Below are 15087 nucleotides of genomic sequence, written 5' to 3' on the forward strand. Positions count from 1 at the left end.
CTGGTGCCCCGGGGCCGGGGGTCCCTGAAGCGAGAGGGGGGCAGTGGTGGTGCCGGGGGTCCCTGGTGCCCCGGGGCCGGGGGTCCCTGAAGCGAGAGGGGGGCAGTGGTGGTGCCGGGGGTCCCTGGTGCCCTGGGGCCGGGGGTCCCTGAAGCGAGAGGGGGGCAGTGGCGGTGCCGGGGGTCCCTGGTGCCCCGGGGCCGGGGGTCCCCGAAGAGAGAGGGGGGCAGTGGCGGTGCTGGGGGTCCCTGGTGCTCCGGTACCGGGGGTCCCCGAAGCGAGAGGAGGGCAGTGGCTGTGCCGGGGGTCCCTGGTGCCCTGGGGCCGGGGGTCCCTGAAGCGAGAGGGGGGCAGTGGCCGTGCCGGGGGTCCCTGGTGCTCCGGTACCGGGGGTCCCTAGCCTATGAAGGCGATAGTCCCGGTACCGGGGGTCCCTGACGCCGTCCCTCTGTGGCAGGAGCCGGGGTCGGCGGCGATGGCGGAGGAGAGCTCGAGTGGCAGCAGCGGCTCGCCTGGCGCCGGGGACACGCTGCCCTGGAATCTGGGCAAGCACCAGCGCTCCCAGCGCGCCAAGGCGGCCGCGGGCAACGGGACGGTGCTGGACCCCGCCGAGAGAGCCGTCATCCGCATCGCAGGTACGGCCCGGGGGACGGGAACGTGTCCGGGGCCGTCGGGGTGTGACAGGGGAGCCGGGCCGTGACTGGCGAGTCGGGCCGTGACTGGTGGGCTCGGCGTGAGCCGCTGTGCGGGGCTGGGGGGCCCGGGAAGTGTCCGGGGCTCTGGGACGCGACCCCGGGGGACTCAGCGTGCGCGGGGGGATGGAGGGCTCGGCGCTGCCGTGGGGCGATGCCGTGGGAGTCCCGCGGGGGCCGGGAGGGGATGGTCTTGGGGTGACGCAGCGCTGGGAGCTGTGCTGAGGTCGGGGCAGTGAAGCCGCCCTGGGGGATGCCGAGCCGCGCCGAGCGGTGCCGTGCCGTCCCCATACGGCTGCCAGTGTGTGTCCCCAAAAAATGCTCGGCGTTCCCCTCCCACAGAGCACTCAGCCCCCCCGCGGCACAGAACCCTCCCCCCCCCGGCTATTTCCGTTACACCTCCCCGTCCTTCCCCGCCTCCCTCCCTCCCTCCCTCCTTCCCTCCCTCCCTCCCTCCCCGTCCCGCCCCCCCTCATCCCCCCTCCCCCCCCGTCGCTGTCCCCGCTCGAGTTTCGGGGCATTAATGTCTATTTTTAGGGATGACGATGCCCCGTCCCCATGGGGCCGGTGTGTCCCCCCACCCCCCCCCCCAAGCTCGCCCACGGCTGGGACTGGGCTCCGAGGGGGGGTTGTTGGGGGCCGCGGTGGGGCCCCCCTCAGTGCCCCTCAGGTGGCACTGGGGGTCGGAGCTTTAAAAGTCCCTCGGTGCTCATGGGGCTGAGGGGGGAGTCCCGGGGGGGGGCGTGACGCCCCTGTCCCCACCAGCCGGAGGGGACGCGGGGGTCTCGGTGAGGGGCTGGGCGTTCAGTAGGGGAGGGGGCGCCCGGTCTGCCCCTCGAGCGAGGGTGGAGAGGTTGGGGTGCGAATCGGGGGGGGGGGGGTCCCTGCGCCGGCTGTGGGGTGCACCAGGCACCCCCCCACCCCATCCCTCACCACCTGCGCCCCCAGCCCCACACGGTCCCCTATCACCGGCGCCCCCAGCCCCACATGGTCCCCTATCACCTGCGACCCCTGTCCCTTGTCACCCACCCCTCGCCCACCCACCCCCGCGCTCCTCTGGGCACCCGTGGGTGCCCCACGGACGGGGCCAGCAGTATCGGGGTTCGGGCCGTGCCACATCCGCAGCGCCGAGTGACCCGTTTTGGGGGGCGTAGAGGACTTCACTCGCCCCGTGCCCCACAGGGTGCTCTGCCCCACGGCGCCGTGTCCGTGGGTGCCGTTTTCCGCGAGTCGCGGCGCGCCTCGGGGCGGTGTCCGGCGGCTCCTTTAAAGGGCTGGGCGGGGGCACGTCCCGTCCCCCTGTCCCGTCCCCCTGTCCCGTCCCGTGCCCCTGCCCAGCCCGCGGGGTGCGGGGCCGCCGAGCCGCCGGACACGCCGGACACGCCGGGCACGCCGGACCCCGGCCCCGGCCCCCGCCCTCGCCCCCCAAAACCGCCCTCCGCCGCCATGGCCGCCGCCTGCCCCCCTCCCGCGCCCGAAGAGCAGGACTTCATCCAGGCCTACGAGGACGTGCGGGAGCGCTACAAGGGTACGGGACCCCTGCCCCACCGCGGGCCGCCCGGGGGGCGCAGTGGGGCGCCGGCCGCGGGGATTGGGGAGGGGGGGGGGCCGCGGGGGAGCGCGGCCGCTCATTCCCATAATTGGGCACGACGGGCACCGCCAGCCCCGGCACGGCCGGGGTGGGGGGGCCGGGGTGGGGGGGCCGGGGGACACGGCCCGGCACCGCGGACCCCGCGGGGAGCCCCCCGGGGCCGCTGCCCTCGCCGGGGCTCGGTGCCCGCGGGCGGGTGGGGGAGCTGTGCCCGCGGCCCCCGGAGAGACTGGCGGGGTCGGTGTCGGCGTGGTGGGGCCGGGGGGGGGGGGGGGGGTCCCTCCGAATGTTCTGGGGACGGGCGCGCTGCCGGGGGCGGCGCGGAGGGGGGCGCGGGCGGTGAGGGTGCGGCGGCGGGGGGCGGTGGAGCGCCACAGCGGTGCTCGGCCGTGGCATCGGTGGCATCGGTGGCATCGGTGGCGTCTCGGGGTGCGAGCCCCGCGCCGGGTGGTGGCTCTGACCCCGGTGCTGTCCGCAGTGCCCCCGGTGCCTGCGCGTGGCCGAGGGCGCCCCGGTGTCGCGGCGTGGGGCCGGCAGCGGCCGCGGCCATGCCCTTACATGGGAGCGGGCGCTGCCTGCGGGGGGAGCCCCCCCCCCCCCCACCCCGGCCCCACGCCGGGGGTCCCAGCTGTCCCCGCTGCGGGGTCCTGGCCGCTCCCAGCGGAGTGGGACCCCGGTGTCGGGGTGGTGGGAACGGCCTGCGGTCCCTGCTTGGTGCCACCGGCAGTTGTGCCGCAGCGCCGGTGTCCCCCGGCTGAGGGGGGACACTTGGTGCTGTCAGGAGCAGCTCAGCGCGTCTGAGCCTGGCAGATGTCATCACGGTCCGGGTGCCACCGGCGGGGATGGCACACGGTTCGGCAGCTTGCTGTCCCTCAGAGGTGCCAGGGCACCGTGGGATGGGTTGGTGAGACTTGGCTGGCGGTGCTGGGCAGGTGGCAGGGGTTCATTGTCACCTGGCTGTCCCACCTCGATGGGTGCTGGCAGGGGTTCATTGTCACCTGGCTGTCCCATGTCGATGGGTGCCGCCAGGGGTTCATTGTCACCGTGCTGTCCCACCTCTCCAGGTGCTGGCAGGGGTTCACTGTCACCGTGCTGTCCCACCTTGATGGGTGCTGGTGGGTTTGGCTTTGTGGGTCCTGACGTGGGAGTTTGGTGTCATTCTGCTCCCACCTCACCATGTGCCACCAGGTTCAGTGTCACTCTGTGGTCCCCTCTCACCAGGTTCAGTGTCACACCGTGGTCCCCCCTCACCATGTGCCACCAGGTTCAGTGTCACTCTGTGGTCCCCCCTGACCAGGTTCAGTGTCACTCTGTGGTCCCCCCTCACCATGTGCCACCAGGTTCAGTGTCACTCTGTGGTCCCCTCTCACCAGGTTCAGTGTCACACCATGGTCCCCTCTCACCAGGTTCAGTGTCACACCATGGTCCCCCCTCATGCTGTGCCACCAGGTTCAGTGTCACACCGTGGTCCCCCCTCACCGTGTGCCACCAGGTTCAGTGTCACTCTGTGGTCCCCTCTCACCAGGTTCAGTGTCACTCTGTGGTCTCCCCTCACCAGGTTCAGTGTCACTCTGTGGTCCCCTCTCACCAGGTTCAGTGTCACTCTGTGGTCTCCCCTCACCAGGTTCAGTGTCACTCTGTGGTCCCCCCTCATGCTGTGCCACCAGGTTCAGTGTCACACCGTGGTCCCCCCTCACCAGGTTCAGTGTCACACCGTGGTCCCCCCTCACCATGTGCCACCAGGTTCAGTGTCACTCTGTGGTCCCCCCTCACCAGGTTCAGTGTCACTCTGTGGTCCCCTCTCACCAGGTTCAGTGTCACACCGTGGTCCCCCCTCACCAGGTTCAGTGTCACACCGTGGTCCCCCCTCACCATGTGCCACCAGGTTCAGTGTCACTCTGTGGTCCCCCCTCACCAGGTTCAGTGTCACTCTGTGGTCCCCTCTCACCAGGTTCAGTGTCACACCGTGGTCCCCCCTCACCAGGTTCAGTGTCACTCTGTGGTCCCCCCTCATGCTGTGCCACCAGGTTCAGTGTCACTCTGTGGTCCCCCCTCACCGTGTGCCACCAGGTTCAGTGTCACTCTGTGGTCCCCCCTGACCAGGTTCAGTGTCACACCGTGGTCCCCCCTCACCAGGTTCAGTGTCACTCTGTGGTCCCCCCTCATGCTGTGCCACCAGGTTCAGTGTCACTCTGTGGTCCCCCCTCACCAGGTTCAGTGTCACTCTGTGGTCCCCTCTCACCAGGTTCAGTGTCACTCTGTGGTCCCCCCTCACCAGGTTCAGTGTCACACCGTGGTCCCCCCTCACCAGGTTCAGTGTCACTCTGTGGTCCCCTCTCATGCTGTGCCACCAGGTTCAGTGTCACTCTGTGGTCCCCCCTGACCAGGTTCAGTGTCACTCTGTCGTCCCCCCTCACCAGGTTCAGTGTCACACCGTGGTCCCCTCTCACCAGGTTCAGTGTCACTCTGTGGTCCCCCCCTCACCAGGTTCAGTGTCACACCGTGGTCCCCCCTCACCGTGTGCCACCAGGTTCAGTGTCACTCTGTGGTCCCCTCTCACCAGGTTCAGTGTCACTCTGTCGTCCCCTCTCACCAGGTTCAGTGTCACACCGTGGTCCCCCCTCACCATGTGCCACCAGGTTCAGTGTCACTCTGTGGTCCCCCCTCACCAGGTTCAGTGTCACTCTGTGGTCCCCTCTCATGCTGTGCCACCAGGTTCAGTGTCACTCTGTGGTCCCCCCTCACCAGGTTCAGTGTCACACCGTGGTCCCCTCTCACCAGGTTCAGTGTCACACCGTGGTCCCCCCTCACCATGTGCCACCAGGTTCAGTGTCACACCGTGGTCCCCCCTCACCATGTGCCACCAGGTTCAGTGTCACTCTGTGGTCCCCTCTCACCAGGTTCAGTGTCACTCTGTGGTCCCCTCTCACCAGGTTCAGTGTCACACCGTGGTCCCCCCTCACCATGTGCCACCAGGTTCAGTGCTGTAGGTCCCGGGGCCGGTGTTTGGTGTCACTGTGTCACCCCACCTTGTCAGGTGCTGGCGAGTTTGGTATCACCACGTGATCCCGCCGTGCTCCGTGCCGGGGTTTGGTGCTGTTGGACACGGGCTGGGCTCCGTGCCACTCCTCAGTGAGTGCCGGAGGGTTTGGTGTCACTCTGCGGTCCCACCTCACTGGGTGCCGGTGGGGGGCCGCGAGCGGGGGTTCCTGTCACCCCTTGCCGGGTGCTGGCGGGTTTGGTGCCACGGCCCACGGGGTGGGTGCGGATGCCCGGTGGCCGAGTGGCCGGAGGGCAGTTTGTCCGGAGGAGGGTGGTGATGTCAGAGCTGAGCCAGCACAGCCGGGAAGCCTCACGAGCCAGGCCAGGCGGGAAGGGTGACACAGTGGCGGTGGGCACGGAGCCCATCGGAGCCGGTGATCCCTGCCAGCGCGGCTGGCACGTGCCGTCCCTGAGGCTCAGAGCCACAGGGCACCCAACACCCGCTCTGCCACGCATGGGGCAGGGCTGGAGGAGCTGGAGGTGGCCCCGGCGTGGGGCTGGGCGCTGGGGATGCCGAGGGTACTGAGATCCCCGGGTGAGATGGGCGCTGGGCACCTCGTGCCCTCTCCGTTAGAGCCATTAATGTGGCACAGGGCCTGTGGGCACTGAAGCCAGGCTGGAGGACACCATCTGCACTGCCACCATCACCACTGTCATTGTCACTGTGGCAGCTGGGCCCCGGGCTTGGCATCCATAGTCACCTGTGGGGGACAGCTGGGCCCCTGGGACACCCCGGCCCTTCAGCAGGGTTGTGGAGTGGAGACCGTGCCAGGGTCCCTGCCAGGGTCCCTGGAGGTGGCTGGGGGGTCACAGTGGCCACAGTGCAGTGGCCGTGCCACAGTCCTTCCCAGTGTCCCTGGGAGTGGACAGTGGCCCAGTGGCTGCACTGTGGTGACTGTGCCACAGACCCTCCTGGTGTCCCTGGGGGGCTGGCTGGTGTCCCTCCTGGTGTCCCTCCTGGTGTCCCTCCTAGTGTCCATCCTGGTGTCCCTCCTGGTGTCCCTGGGGCTTGGAGGTTGGCCAGTGTGCTGAGTGTGGTGGCCAGCAGCTATGGTGGCCGCAGTGTGGTGGCTGTTCCGCAATCTCTCCTCAGAGACTGGGTGGTGGCTGCAGTGGTTAAGGTGTGGTGGCAATGTCCGGGTCCTTCTCAGTGTCCCCAGGGCTCTGGGGGTGGCTGTGGCGTGGTGACCAGTGGCTGGTGGCTGTGCTGGCTCTCTCCTGGTGTCCCTGGGGCTCAGGGGTTGGCCAGTGGCTGTGGTGGAGGGGCTGTGCTGAGTCCTTCCTGATGTCCCCAGGGCTGGCTGGTGGCCGCAGTGTGGTGGCCATGCCACAGTCCCTCTTGGTGTCCCCAGGGCTGGCTGGTGGCCGCAGTGTGGTGGCTGTACTCGGTCCTTCCTGGTGTCCCCAGGGCTGGCTGGTGGCTGCAGTGTGGTGGCTGTGCTGGGTCCTTTCTCAGTGTCCTCAGGGCTGGCTGGTGGCCGCAGTGTGGTGGCTGTACTTGGTCCTTCCTGCTGTCCCCAGGGCTGGCTGGTGGCCGCAGTGTGATGGCCATGCCACGGTCCCTCCTGATGTCCCCAGGGCTGGCTGGTGGCTGCAGTGTGGTGGCCATGCCACAGTCCCTCTCGGTGTCCTCAGAGCTGGCTGGTGGCCACAGTGTGGTGGCCATGCCACGGTCCCTCCTGGTGTCCCCAGGGCTGGCTGGTGGCCGCAGTGTGGTGGCTGTGCTGGGTCCTTCCTGGTGTCCCCAGGGCTGGCTGGTGGCCGCAGTGTGGTGGCCATGCCACAGTCCCTCTCGGTGTCCTCAGAGCTGGCTGGTGGCCACAATGTGGTGGCTGTGCTGGGTCCCTCCTGTTGACCCCAGGGCTGGCTGGTGGCCGCAGTGTGGTGGCCATGCCACGGTCCCTCCTGATGTCCCCAGGGCTGGCTGGTGGCCGCAGTGTGGTGGCCATGCCACGGTCCCTCCTGAGGTCCCCAGGGCTGGCTGGTGGCCACAGTGTGGTGGCCATGCCACAGTCCTTCCTGAGGTCCCCAGGGCTGGCTGGTGGCCGCAGTGTGGTGGCCATGCCACGGTCCCTCCTGATGTCCCCAGGGCTGGCTGGTGGCCGCAGTGTGGTGGCCATGCCACGGTCCCTCCTGAGGTCCCCAGGGCTGGCTGGTGGCCACAGTGTGGTGGCCATGCCACAGTCCTTCCTGAGGTCCCCAGGGCTGGCTGGTGGCCGCAGTGTGGTGGCCATGCCACAGTCCCTCCTGATGTCCCCAGGGCTGGCTGGTGGCCACAGTGTGGTGGCTGTGCTGGGTCCTTCCTGATGTCCCCAGGGCTGGCTGGTGGCCACAGTGTGGTGGCTGTGCTGGGTCCTTCCTGGTGTCCCCAGGGCTGGCTGGTGGCCGCAGTGTGGTGGCCATGCCACGGTCCTTCCTGATGTCCCCAGGGCTGGCTGGTGGCCGCAGTATGGTGGCTGTGCTGGGTCCCTCCTGTTGACCCCAGGGCTGGCTGGTGGCCACAGTGCAGTGGCCATTCCTGGCTGGGTTTGGGGCTGGTGTGGCCACGCGGAGCTGAGGCTGAGGCCTGGCACCACCAGCTGGCACCGTGCCGGGGCTCCTGCCAGCCCCCCCCCCCGGGGGACAGACGCCCACCCAGCACTGCTGGCCCGGCAGAGCTGGACTGAAGCCTCACGCCCTGGGGGTGGCCCCACTGGGGGAAGCTGGGCTGGGTGAGCCTGGAATGGGGGGGCCGAGCACGGGGGGGGGGGGGGCACTGTGTACGCTGGGTGCGAGGGGGGTCTGCGCTGTGGGGGCGTCTGGGAGGTGGGAGCACACTGGTGGAGGGGCTGTGATGTTCTTGTGGGGGGCAGGGGGGCTCTGCTGGTGGGGGGGGCTGTGCTGTTGTTGATGGGGGGGGGTCTCTGCCGTGCTGGTGGCACTCTGTGCCGTACCGGGGGGGGGGGCTGCGGGGCCGGTCCCAGCCGCTGGAGGGGGGGGGGGGGGGCGGTGTCGGTGCCGCAGGGGCGGGGGGCTGCGGCGGTGGGGCGGGGCGGGGCGGGGGCCGCGGCCGGGGGGGGGCGGGACGGACCCGCCCCGGGGCTGCGGGACCGGCCGGCAGCGTGCGGGAGTGCGGGCGGCCATGGAAGGGGCGCGGGGCATCCACCACGAGATCGCCTCCCTCAAAGGTACCGGGCGAGGGGGTCCCGGGGCCAAGCCCACGGGGACCGGCGGGAATTCCGCGTCCCGGGGAGGGTTCCGCGTCCCGCGGTGGTGGGTGGGGGGGGGGGGGGGACCCGCGTCCCGGGGAGCTCCAGCCGCGCCGCATCCCTCCTGTGCCAATGTCGCAGCGCGGGCAGGAGGGCGGGGGTCACCGGGGACGCCCCGGCATCACCGGCATTCACTCGGAGTTACTCGGTGCCGCCAGGCCCCTGCCGGGCTCCGCCGCGGCGGTGCCGTGTTACCGAGCCGTGCTGCAGAGCCGGCGCGCTGGGGCGTGAGTAACGGGCGCCGGCGGATGCCGGTCACGGGGCTGCCGGCGGCCACCGGCCCCTGTGTCACCGCAGCGGGCAGAGAGCCACGGCGGGGCCCGGCACCGCAGCGAGCCGCCGGGCCGGGGTCGGGCCGGAACGGGGCCCGGCGAGGGGTCGGCGGGAGATGGGATGGACGCCGGGAAAGTCGCGATGGAGCCCGGGAGCCTCCGGGTGAAGTCAGCGAGGGTTTGGGGGTGGGATGGACACCGGCGGGGGTCGTGATGGACTTCGGGAGGATGGGGTGGAATTCGGGCGGGTGGGGATGGGATGATCCCGGCAAGGTTCGGGATGAACCCGCCAGGGTCAGGAGATGTCGCAGGCCCCAGCGAGGGATCCCAGGTCGTGTCCCCTCCAGCAGAGCCCGGGCTGCGGCGAGGCTGATTTACGGTGAGAAGTCTCCCAGCGCCGGGATTCTCGCCGGCGCCGGGACCCCTGCCGGCGCCGGGACCCCTGCCGGCATCGGCCTCATTACGAGCCGGCCTCTGGCCGCGGTGCCCTCCGCGAACAGCCGCGGCTTTGTTCCGCTGGGCACGGGGAGCCCGGCGGCCCCGCCAGACCCCAGCACTGGCACCGGCACCGGCGCTGGCACCGGCACCAGGACGGCAGCGCCGGGCCCGTGGCCAGAAGCCGCTGCCACAAGCGCTGCCCGCCCCACATTTGCGGGGCTGCCCGAGGGTTCCGTGCGTCGTAGGGGTGCGGGGCTCGTGGGGCGCACCGGGATTTTGGGGGTGCCCCCAGCCCGTCGTGCTGGCAGCCGGTGCTCCCGGCCCGCCCCGAGACGCGAGGCGGCGAGCGGAGCTGCGGGGCCGATGCGGGAGGGCTCTTCCCCGGTGGGTGCGGGGCGGTGCCGGCGCCCTGCCCAGCACGGGGCAGCGGCGGGACGCCGGCGATGGCCCCGCTGTCACATCGCGTTGGATCACGGCGGGCGGCGGGCGCTGACGCGGCACTTCCCGGAGGGAGCCGCCGGCGCGGCCGTGACCCCGCTGCGGGCTGGGGGTGCGGGGCCGCGGCTGGGGGGACGCGCTCCTGCTGCCCCCATCACTTCTCTGTAGATGCCCCCATTGCCTCCTCCATCGCAGACACCATCGCTCCCCCGTTGCTGCTCCCCATCATTTCTCATCCCTGCCCCCCTTTGTCCCCATCCCTGCCCCCCTTTGTCCCCATCCCTGCCCCACTTTGTCCCCATCCCTGCCCCCCTTTGTCCCCATCCCTGCCCGCCATCATTCCCCCTCCCTCGACCCCCAGCCGCTGCCCCCCTCTCTCCTGCCACCTATCCCACCCCGCTGGGATTCTGGGGTGCTGTGGGGCTCTGTGGGTGCAACATGCCGAGGTGGGGCTCCGACAGGCACCTGCTGCTCTCCCAGGGGATTCCCTCTGGGGGGGGGGTGTCTGGGCACCCCAGTGCTCCCAGTGCCCCTGCACCAGCTGTGCCGGGGGGGTCTCGCGACGGGAGCCCTGCTCTGCCACCCCCGTCTGCCCTCCGGGATGGGGAAGTTGTGCAAGTCCTGGTGGGGCCCCCGGAGACGCCAGTGCATGCACATCAGCCCCCGCGGCTTTGGGATCCCCGGGGCCTGGCAGCTCTGGGGCGGGCACCCCACAGGCAGCAGCCCCCCATGCCTGGGTCGCTGCTCCCCACCAGTAAATCCCAGTGAATCCCAGTGAATCCCATCGGCAGGGACCGGCGTGCCGGGGGGGTGTCTCTCCATTCCCCCAAGGCTGCCGGGGGGCTCCTGCTGCAGCCTTGCAGCGTCCCTGTGCCCCGACCTCACTGCGCTTGGCCGGGGGTGCTGAGGGAGCCTTGGGGGGATTCCTCCCCTTTTGGGGTCTGTGGGCCTGGGATCCCCCCCGGCGTGAGGGACACACCCTGGCACCCCAGTTCCTCCCACACAGTTCCTCCTGCTCTGGGAAGGGTGTGCCACCCCCACATCCCCTCACACGGAACCCGCAGAGAGGGGGGGGGTCGGCGGTGCCGGGGCTCTTCCCACCCCCACGGCGGTGCTGGGGGGTCCCGCTGCTGTGCCGGGGGCCATGCTGGGGTCCCCGCGGTGCCGGTGGGGGCTGTTGGGCGGTTCTCGGTGCCGGGGGTGGGGGGCTCGGGGGAGTGGCAGCTGCCGCGTCCCCACCTGCCACCCGGAGGGCGTGGTGTGGCGCAGCTGTGGCACCGCCGGGGCTGTGTCACTTGCCGGGGGGGCGTGGGAGCCGTGGGGTCCCCCTGGCGATGCCGGGACAAACAGGGGCAGGAGCAGAGCAAATATTGACGTGGCAGGATGTGGCTGCCGAGCCCTGCCTGTGCCCCTGTGCCCGTACACCTGCTCGCGCCCCTGCCCGACCCCTGCCCGTGGCTCCGCCGGCAGCGCGGGATGCTCGGGCGAGCCTGGAGGGGCCGTGCCCGCCTCAGGGACAACCCCCGGCTCAGGGTCCCCTCCGGGCCACTCCACGGGGCCGGTCCCGGGGCGGGGGCAGGGCGGGACCCGCGGGGGTTCCCACGCAGGAACCGGCCGGGTGGGTCGGGGCAGGAGGGGGGGGAAGCGGGAGGCGGGTCCGGCCGTGCTCCCCCCGGGCGGGAGCCGGGGCCGGGGAGGGGCCGGTGGTGAGTCAGGGCTGGGCCTGGGGCCCCCCCATGACCCCTCCCGACCGGGGGTGGAGCCGCAGCCGCTCCCGCCGTGCCGGCAGCCAGCACCGCTCGGTGTCGGATCGCGCCGGGACGTGCCGGGCCATACGGGGCTGTACTGGACTGCTGCTGGGCTGTGCCAGGCCATACCGAGCCGAACTGGACCGTGCCGGGCTGGGCTGGACCACACTGAGCCGTGTCGGACCGTACTGGGCTGTACTGGACCATAGTGAGCTGGGCTGTGCTGGGCCATACTGGGCTGTGCTGGGCCATACTGGGCTGTGCTGGAGCAGCCTGGGCCGTGCCATACGGAGCGGTGCTGGACCCTGTTGAGCTGTGCTGGGCGAGACGTGACCGAGCCCCGTGCCCTGCTGCCGTGTGCCGTGCCCTGTGCCGCGCTGCCCGCGCCATGGTGGCGGGGATGCTGATGCCGCTGGAGCGGCTCCGCTCCATCCTGGAGCTGCTGTTTCGCGAGGGTGTTCTGGTCGGCGAGCGGGACGGGTGCCCCCGGCGCACCCACCCGCAGCTGCCCGGCGTGGCCAACGTGGAGGTCCGGCGCGCCATGGCCTCGCTGCGCTCCCGCGGCCTCGTGCGCCAAACGGCGGCCTGGCGACACCTCTACTGGTACCTGACGGACGCCGGCGTCGCCCACCTGCGCCAGTACCTGCGGCTGCCGCCGGACGTCGTGCCGCGCTCCCTGCAGCGCGTCCCACGCCCCGCCGCCCCCCGCCCCGAGGCCCGCCGCGCCGCTGCCGCGGCCGGCGCTGGCACCCACCGGGCGCGTCCTGCCGGCGGCGACCGGCTCTACCGCAGGAAGGACGAGGGCGAGGGGCACGTGGAACCCGTCGCCGTCGCCGCAGGGCGGGGGGTGTCCCAGCCGCCCCCCCAGCCCAGCCCGGCCACAGGTACCGATCAGCGCCCCGGGGTGCTCCTGGTGCTCTCGTGGGTGGCGGGGCACTCGAGCCCCTCTGCTCCCAGGGGAGGTCTGGGACAAGGACAGGTCCTTAAGCTCCCCTAAACCCCCCCCCGCTTCCTAGCCAAGGATGGGGTGGGGGGTACCTGCAGGCCCCTGCGCTGTCTGGGGAGGGAGGAGGGCGCCGGGGGGCTCCTCGCCGTGCCCCCCCCCCCCAACCCCACGGGGACGCTCTGGGCAGGAGTGGTCTCTGGGGGATCACGGGGGGCCGGGGTGCAGGGAGGTGGCTTCCCGGGGTCCCCGAGAGGCCGGTGGGGTGACGGGACCCGGGGCGCTGCAGGGGTGGCATTGCTGCCGCCCACCCGGGCTCCACCGAGGTGGGGAGGAGGGTGAGGCAGAGGAGCTGGACTGTGGGGGGCTGTGCTGGGGGGGGGGGGATGTGCCGGGGGGTGCCCGTGCCGTGGGGGGCGGGGGGGGGGGGGGGCATTCCGTGGGGATTTTGCTCCCCGAAGTCCCCACTGGGCCTAGGGTGGGTCGGACAGACGGCGGCAGCTGGGGCGGGCAGTGCTGCTGGGGAGGGGGCTGCGGCTGCGGGGAGGGGGGTCCCCAACCCCGCCTCCCTGGCGACACGCGATCCCGACACACGATCGGCGGCAGCTGGACCCGGCGGGGGTGCGGGGCGTCCGGTGTCCCACCCCCCCACCCCCCTCCCCGGGCGGGGCAGCTGTGGTGTCGCTCCGAGGCTGCGGTGAGGGGGCCCCCCCGCCCCGATCCCCCCGGGCTGTGAGTCAGCCCGTGGCCGTGGGCAGCCGCCTCCGGTCCAAGTTTCCAGCCTGGAGGCGCCGAGCCCGTTCCCTGCCAGCGCCGTGAGTCACCGGCCGGCGCGGGGGGGGGGCCGGGCCCGCGGCGCTGCTGCCCCGTGGGTGCGGGTCCTGCGCGGGCGGCACCCACGTCCCGTGGGCACGGGAGGGGTTCCCCCGAGCTCTGTCCCGGGGCGGGGGGGGGGCTCACATCTCGCGCTGGGCTCCGGGGCTGCGGTCGCTGCCCGACCCTCGCGTGGGACGCGATCGCGGAGCCCCGGCCGTCCCGTCCAGTCCCGCCGTGCCAGCGGATCCGGCTCCGGGCTTTCCCTCCGCCCCGAGAGCCGCTGCCGGAAAGCCCGGCCTGGAATCGCGGCTTGCGAGGACGGGGTCGCGCCGGCGGCGGGGCGATTTCGGGGTCCCCGCGGGGCGGAGGGGATCCCGGTACCCCCCATCGGCCCCATTTTTCCCCCTGGCCGGGGGGGCGGCCTCCCTCGGCGGCGGGGCCGTGCCGGGGCTCTTAGTCCTGATGTCACGGCGACCCCCGAGGTGACAGCCTGGTGACCCGCCCCGGTGCCGGGGGGTCCGGGGGTCCTGGGGCGCCGCCGCGGTCGCCCCGTCCCGCCCCCGCCCGTGTCATGTTCTAACTCGGGCTCGGTGACGGGCCCCGGTTATTTATATCGACACCCGCTCCCTGCCCGCCCCCCCCACCAGCCCCCGCCGCCACCGGCGGAGCCGCGCTGCGCCCTCGCTCCGCACCTGTCCGCACCCTGCCCGCACCTGCCCGCACCCTGCCTGCCCATGAAGGTCGTACCGGGTGGGTGAGACCGGTGGGGCTGCGGAAAGCACGGGAACGGGGTGGGGGGGGGGGGGGGCTGGCGCCGCCGGAGCGCCTTGTCCCGGGATATAAAAAGCCGGGATGAAGGGGACACTCGGGGGGGGGGGGGGAGAGACGCGGAACGGGGGGGGACACGGGGGGGGGGGCCCTGCCGGTGCGGCGGGCAGGAGGCGTCTCCACGGTTCGGGAGGGGTTAAGGCGGAGAGGGCGCTGCCCCGTGGGGGCGGGCGCTGGTTCGTCCCTGACCCGCGGAGCCCGGCCGGTGCCGAGCCCGTCCCGTGTCCCTCATGGAGGACACCGGGTCCCTGTTCCCGTCGCTGGTGGCGGCGGGGCACGCGGCATCCCTCGCCCTGGTCTGGTACTGGCGGCGGCAGCGGGACGAGCCGGGGGCCACCGGTGAGTTCGGCTCCGCTCGCCCCCCCCCCCCCCTCCAACCCGCTCGGCTCGGCCCCTCGCCCCGCCCACCCGCCCCGGGGAAGGGGGGAGCCACACGACACCGGCAGCCCCGCTGGGTCCCGCGTGGGTGGGGGTCCTGGGGGGGACCCACTCACCGTGGGGTGGGGGACAAGGGGAGAGACGTGCTGCCCTGGGTTCCGGGGGGCTTCACCTTGCCGCGGGGGAGCATCCCGGTGGGAGTGGTACCCAAGTGGCGGGAGCGATGGTACCCAAGGGTGACTCAGCACTGGCAGAGTGTGCCCCCCACCCCCCCCCCACCCCCCCGGTGCCGCCGCCCCCTGCCCACCCCGTCCACTCGGGCGCTTTTTCGAGTGGAGGTCCCGCCAGGAGCTTCCTGGCACTGAGCTGGCTGCCCAGATCTTCCGCAGCATCCCCATCCCGAGGCATGAAGGTGCCAAGTATTTTTGGGTATCCGGCGACAGAAGGGGCCGCGATGGGCCGAGAGGATGCCGGTGCCTGGGGGTCCTCTGAGACCCCCACACGCACCCCCGGCGCGTATCCGTGCTGCCGGGGGCGCTGCCGGCGGCCCCGGCCCTCCCCGCCGGTACTTTCCAGGGCGTTGGCCGCGGCTTCCGTCGGTCTGTGTGTGGCGCTGGGCACCGTCACGCGGCCCGGGATGGCCCCGCTCCCGC

The 15087-nt window shown here is 72.2% G+C and overlaps 1 protein-coding gene across 9 annotated transcripts in view; it reads left to right on the forward strand.

The window, feature by feature from the left end:
- Positions 1-460: 460 nt before the first annotated feature.
- Positions 461-15087, forward strand: part of PLEC (plectin) — a 62149-nt gene continuing 47522 nt past the window's right edge. For 2 of the 9 annotated variants that reach the window (XM_053978645.1, XM_053978652.1), the window contains exon 1: positions 461-635. In XM_053978645.1, the coding sequence (XP_053834620.1) occupies positions 476-635 (160 nt within the window). In that variant the 5' untranslated portion in view covers positions 461-475. Of the gene's footprint in view, positions 636-2138; positions 2221-8475; positions 8493-11842; positions 12354-13946; positions 13979-14254; positions 14396-15087 lie in introns of those variants that run through there. The other 7 variants (XM_053978627.1, XM_053978635.1, XM_053978659.1 and 4 more) reach the window with 5 other exon arrangements.

Source organism: Vidua macroura, chromosome 1 (genome assembly GCF_024509145.1).
Source record: "Vidua macroura isolate BioBank_ID:100142 chromosome 1, ASM2450914v1, whole genome shotgun sequence".
Classification (NCBI taxonomy): Eukaryota; Metazoa; Chordata; class Aves; order Passeriformes; family Viduidae; genus Vidua; species Vidua macroura.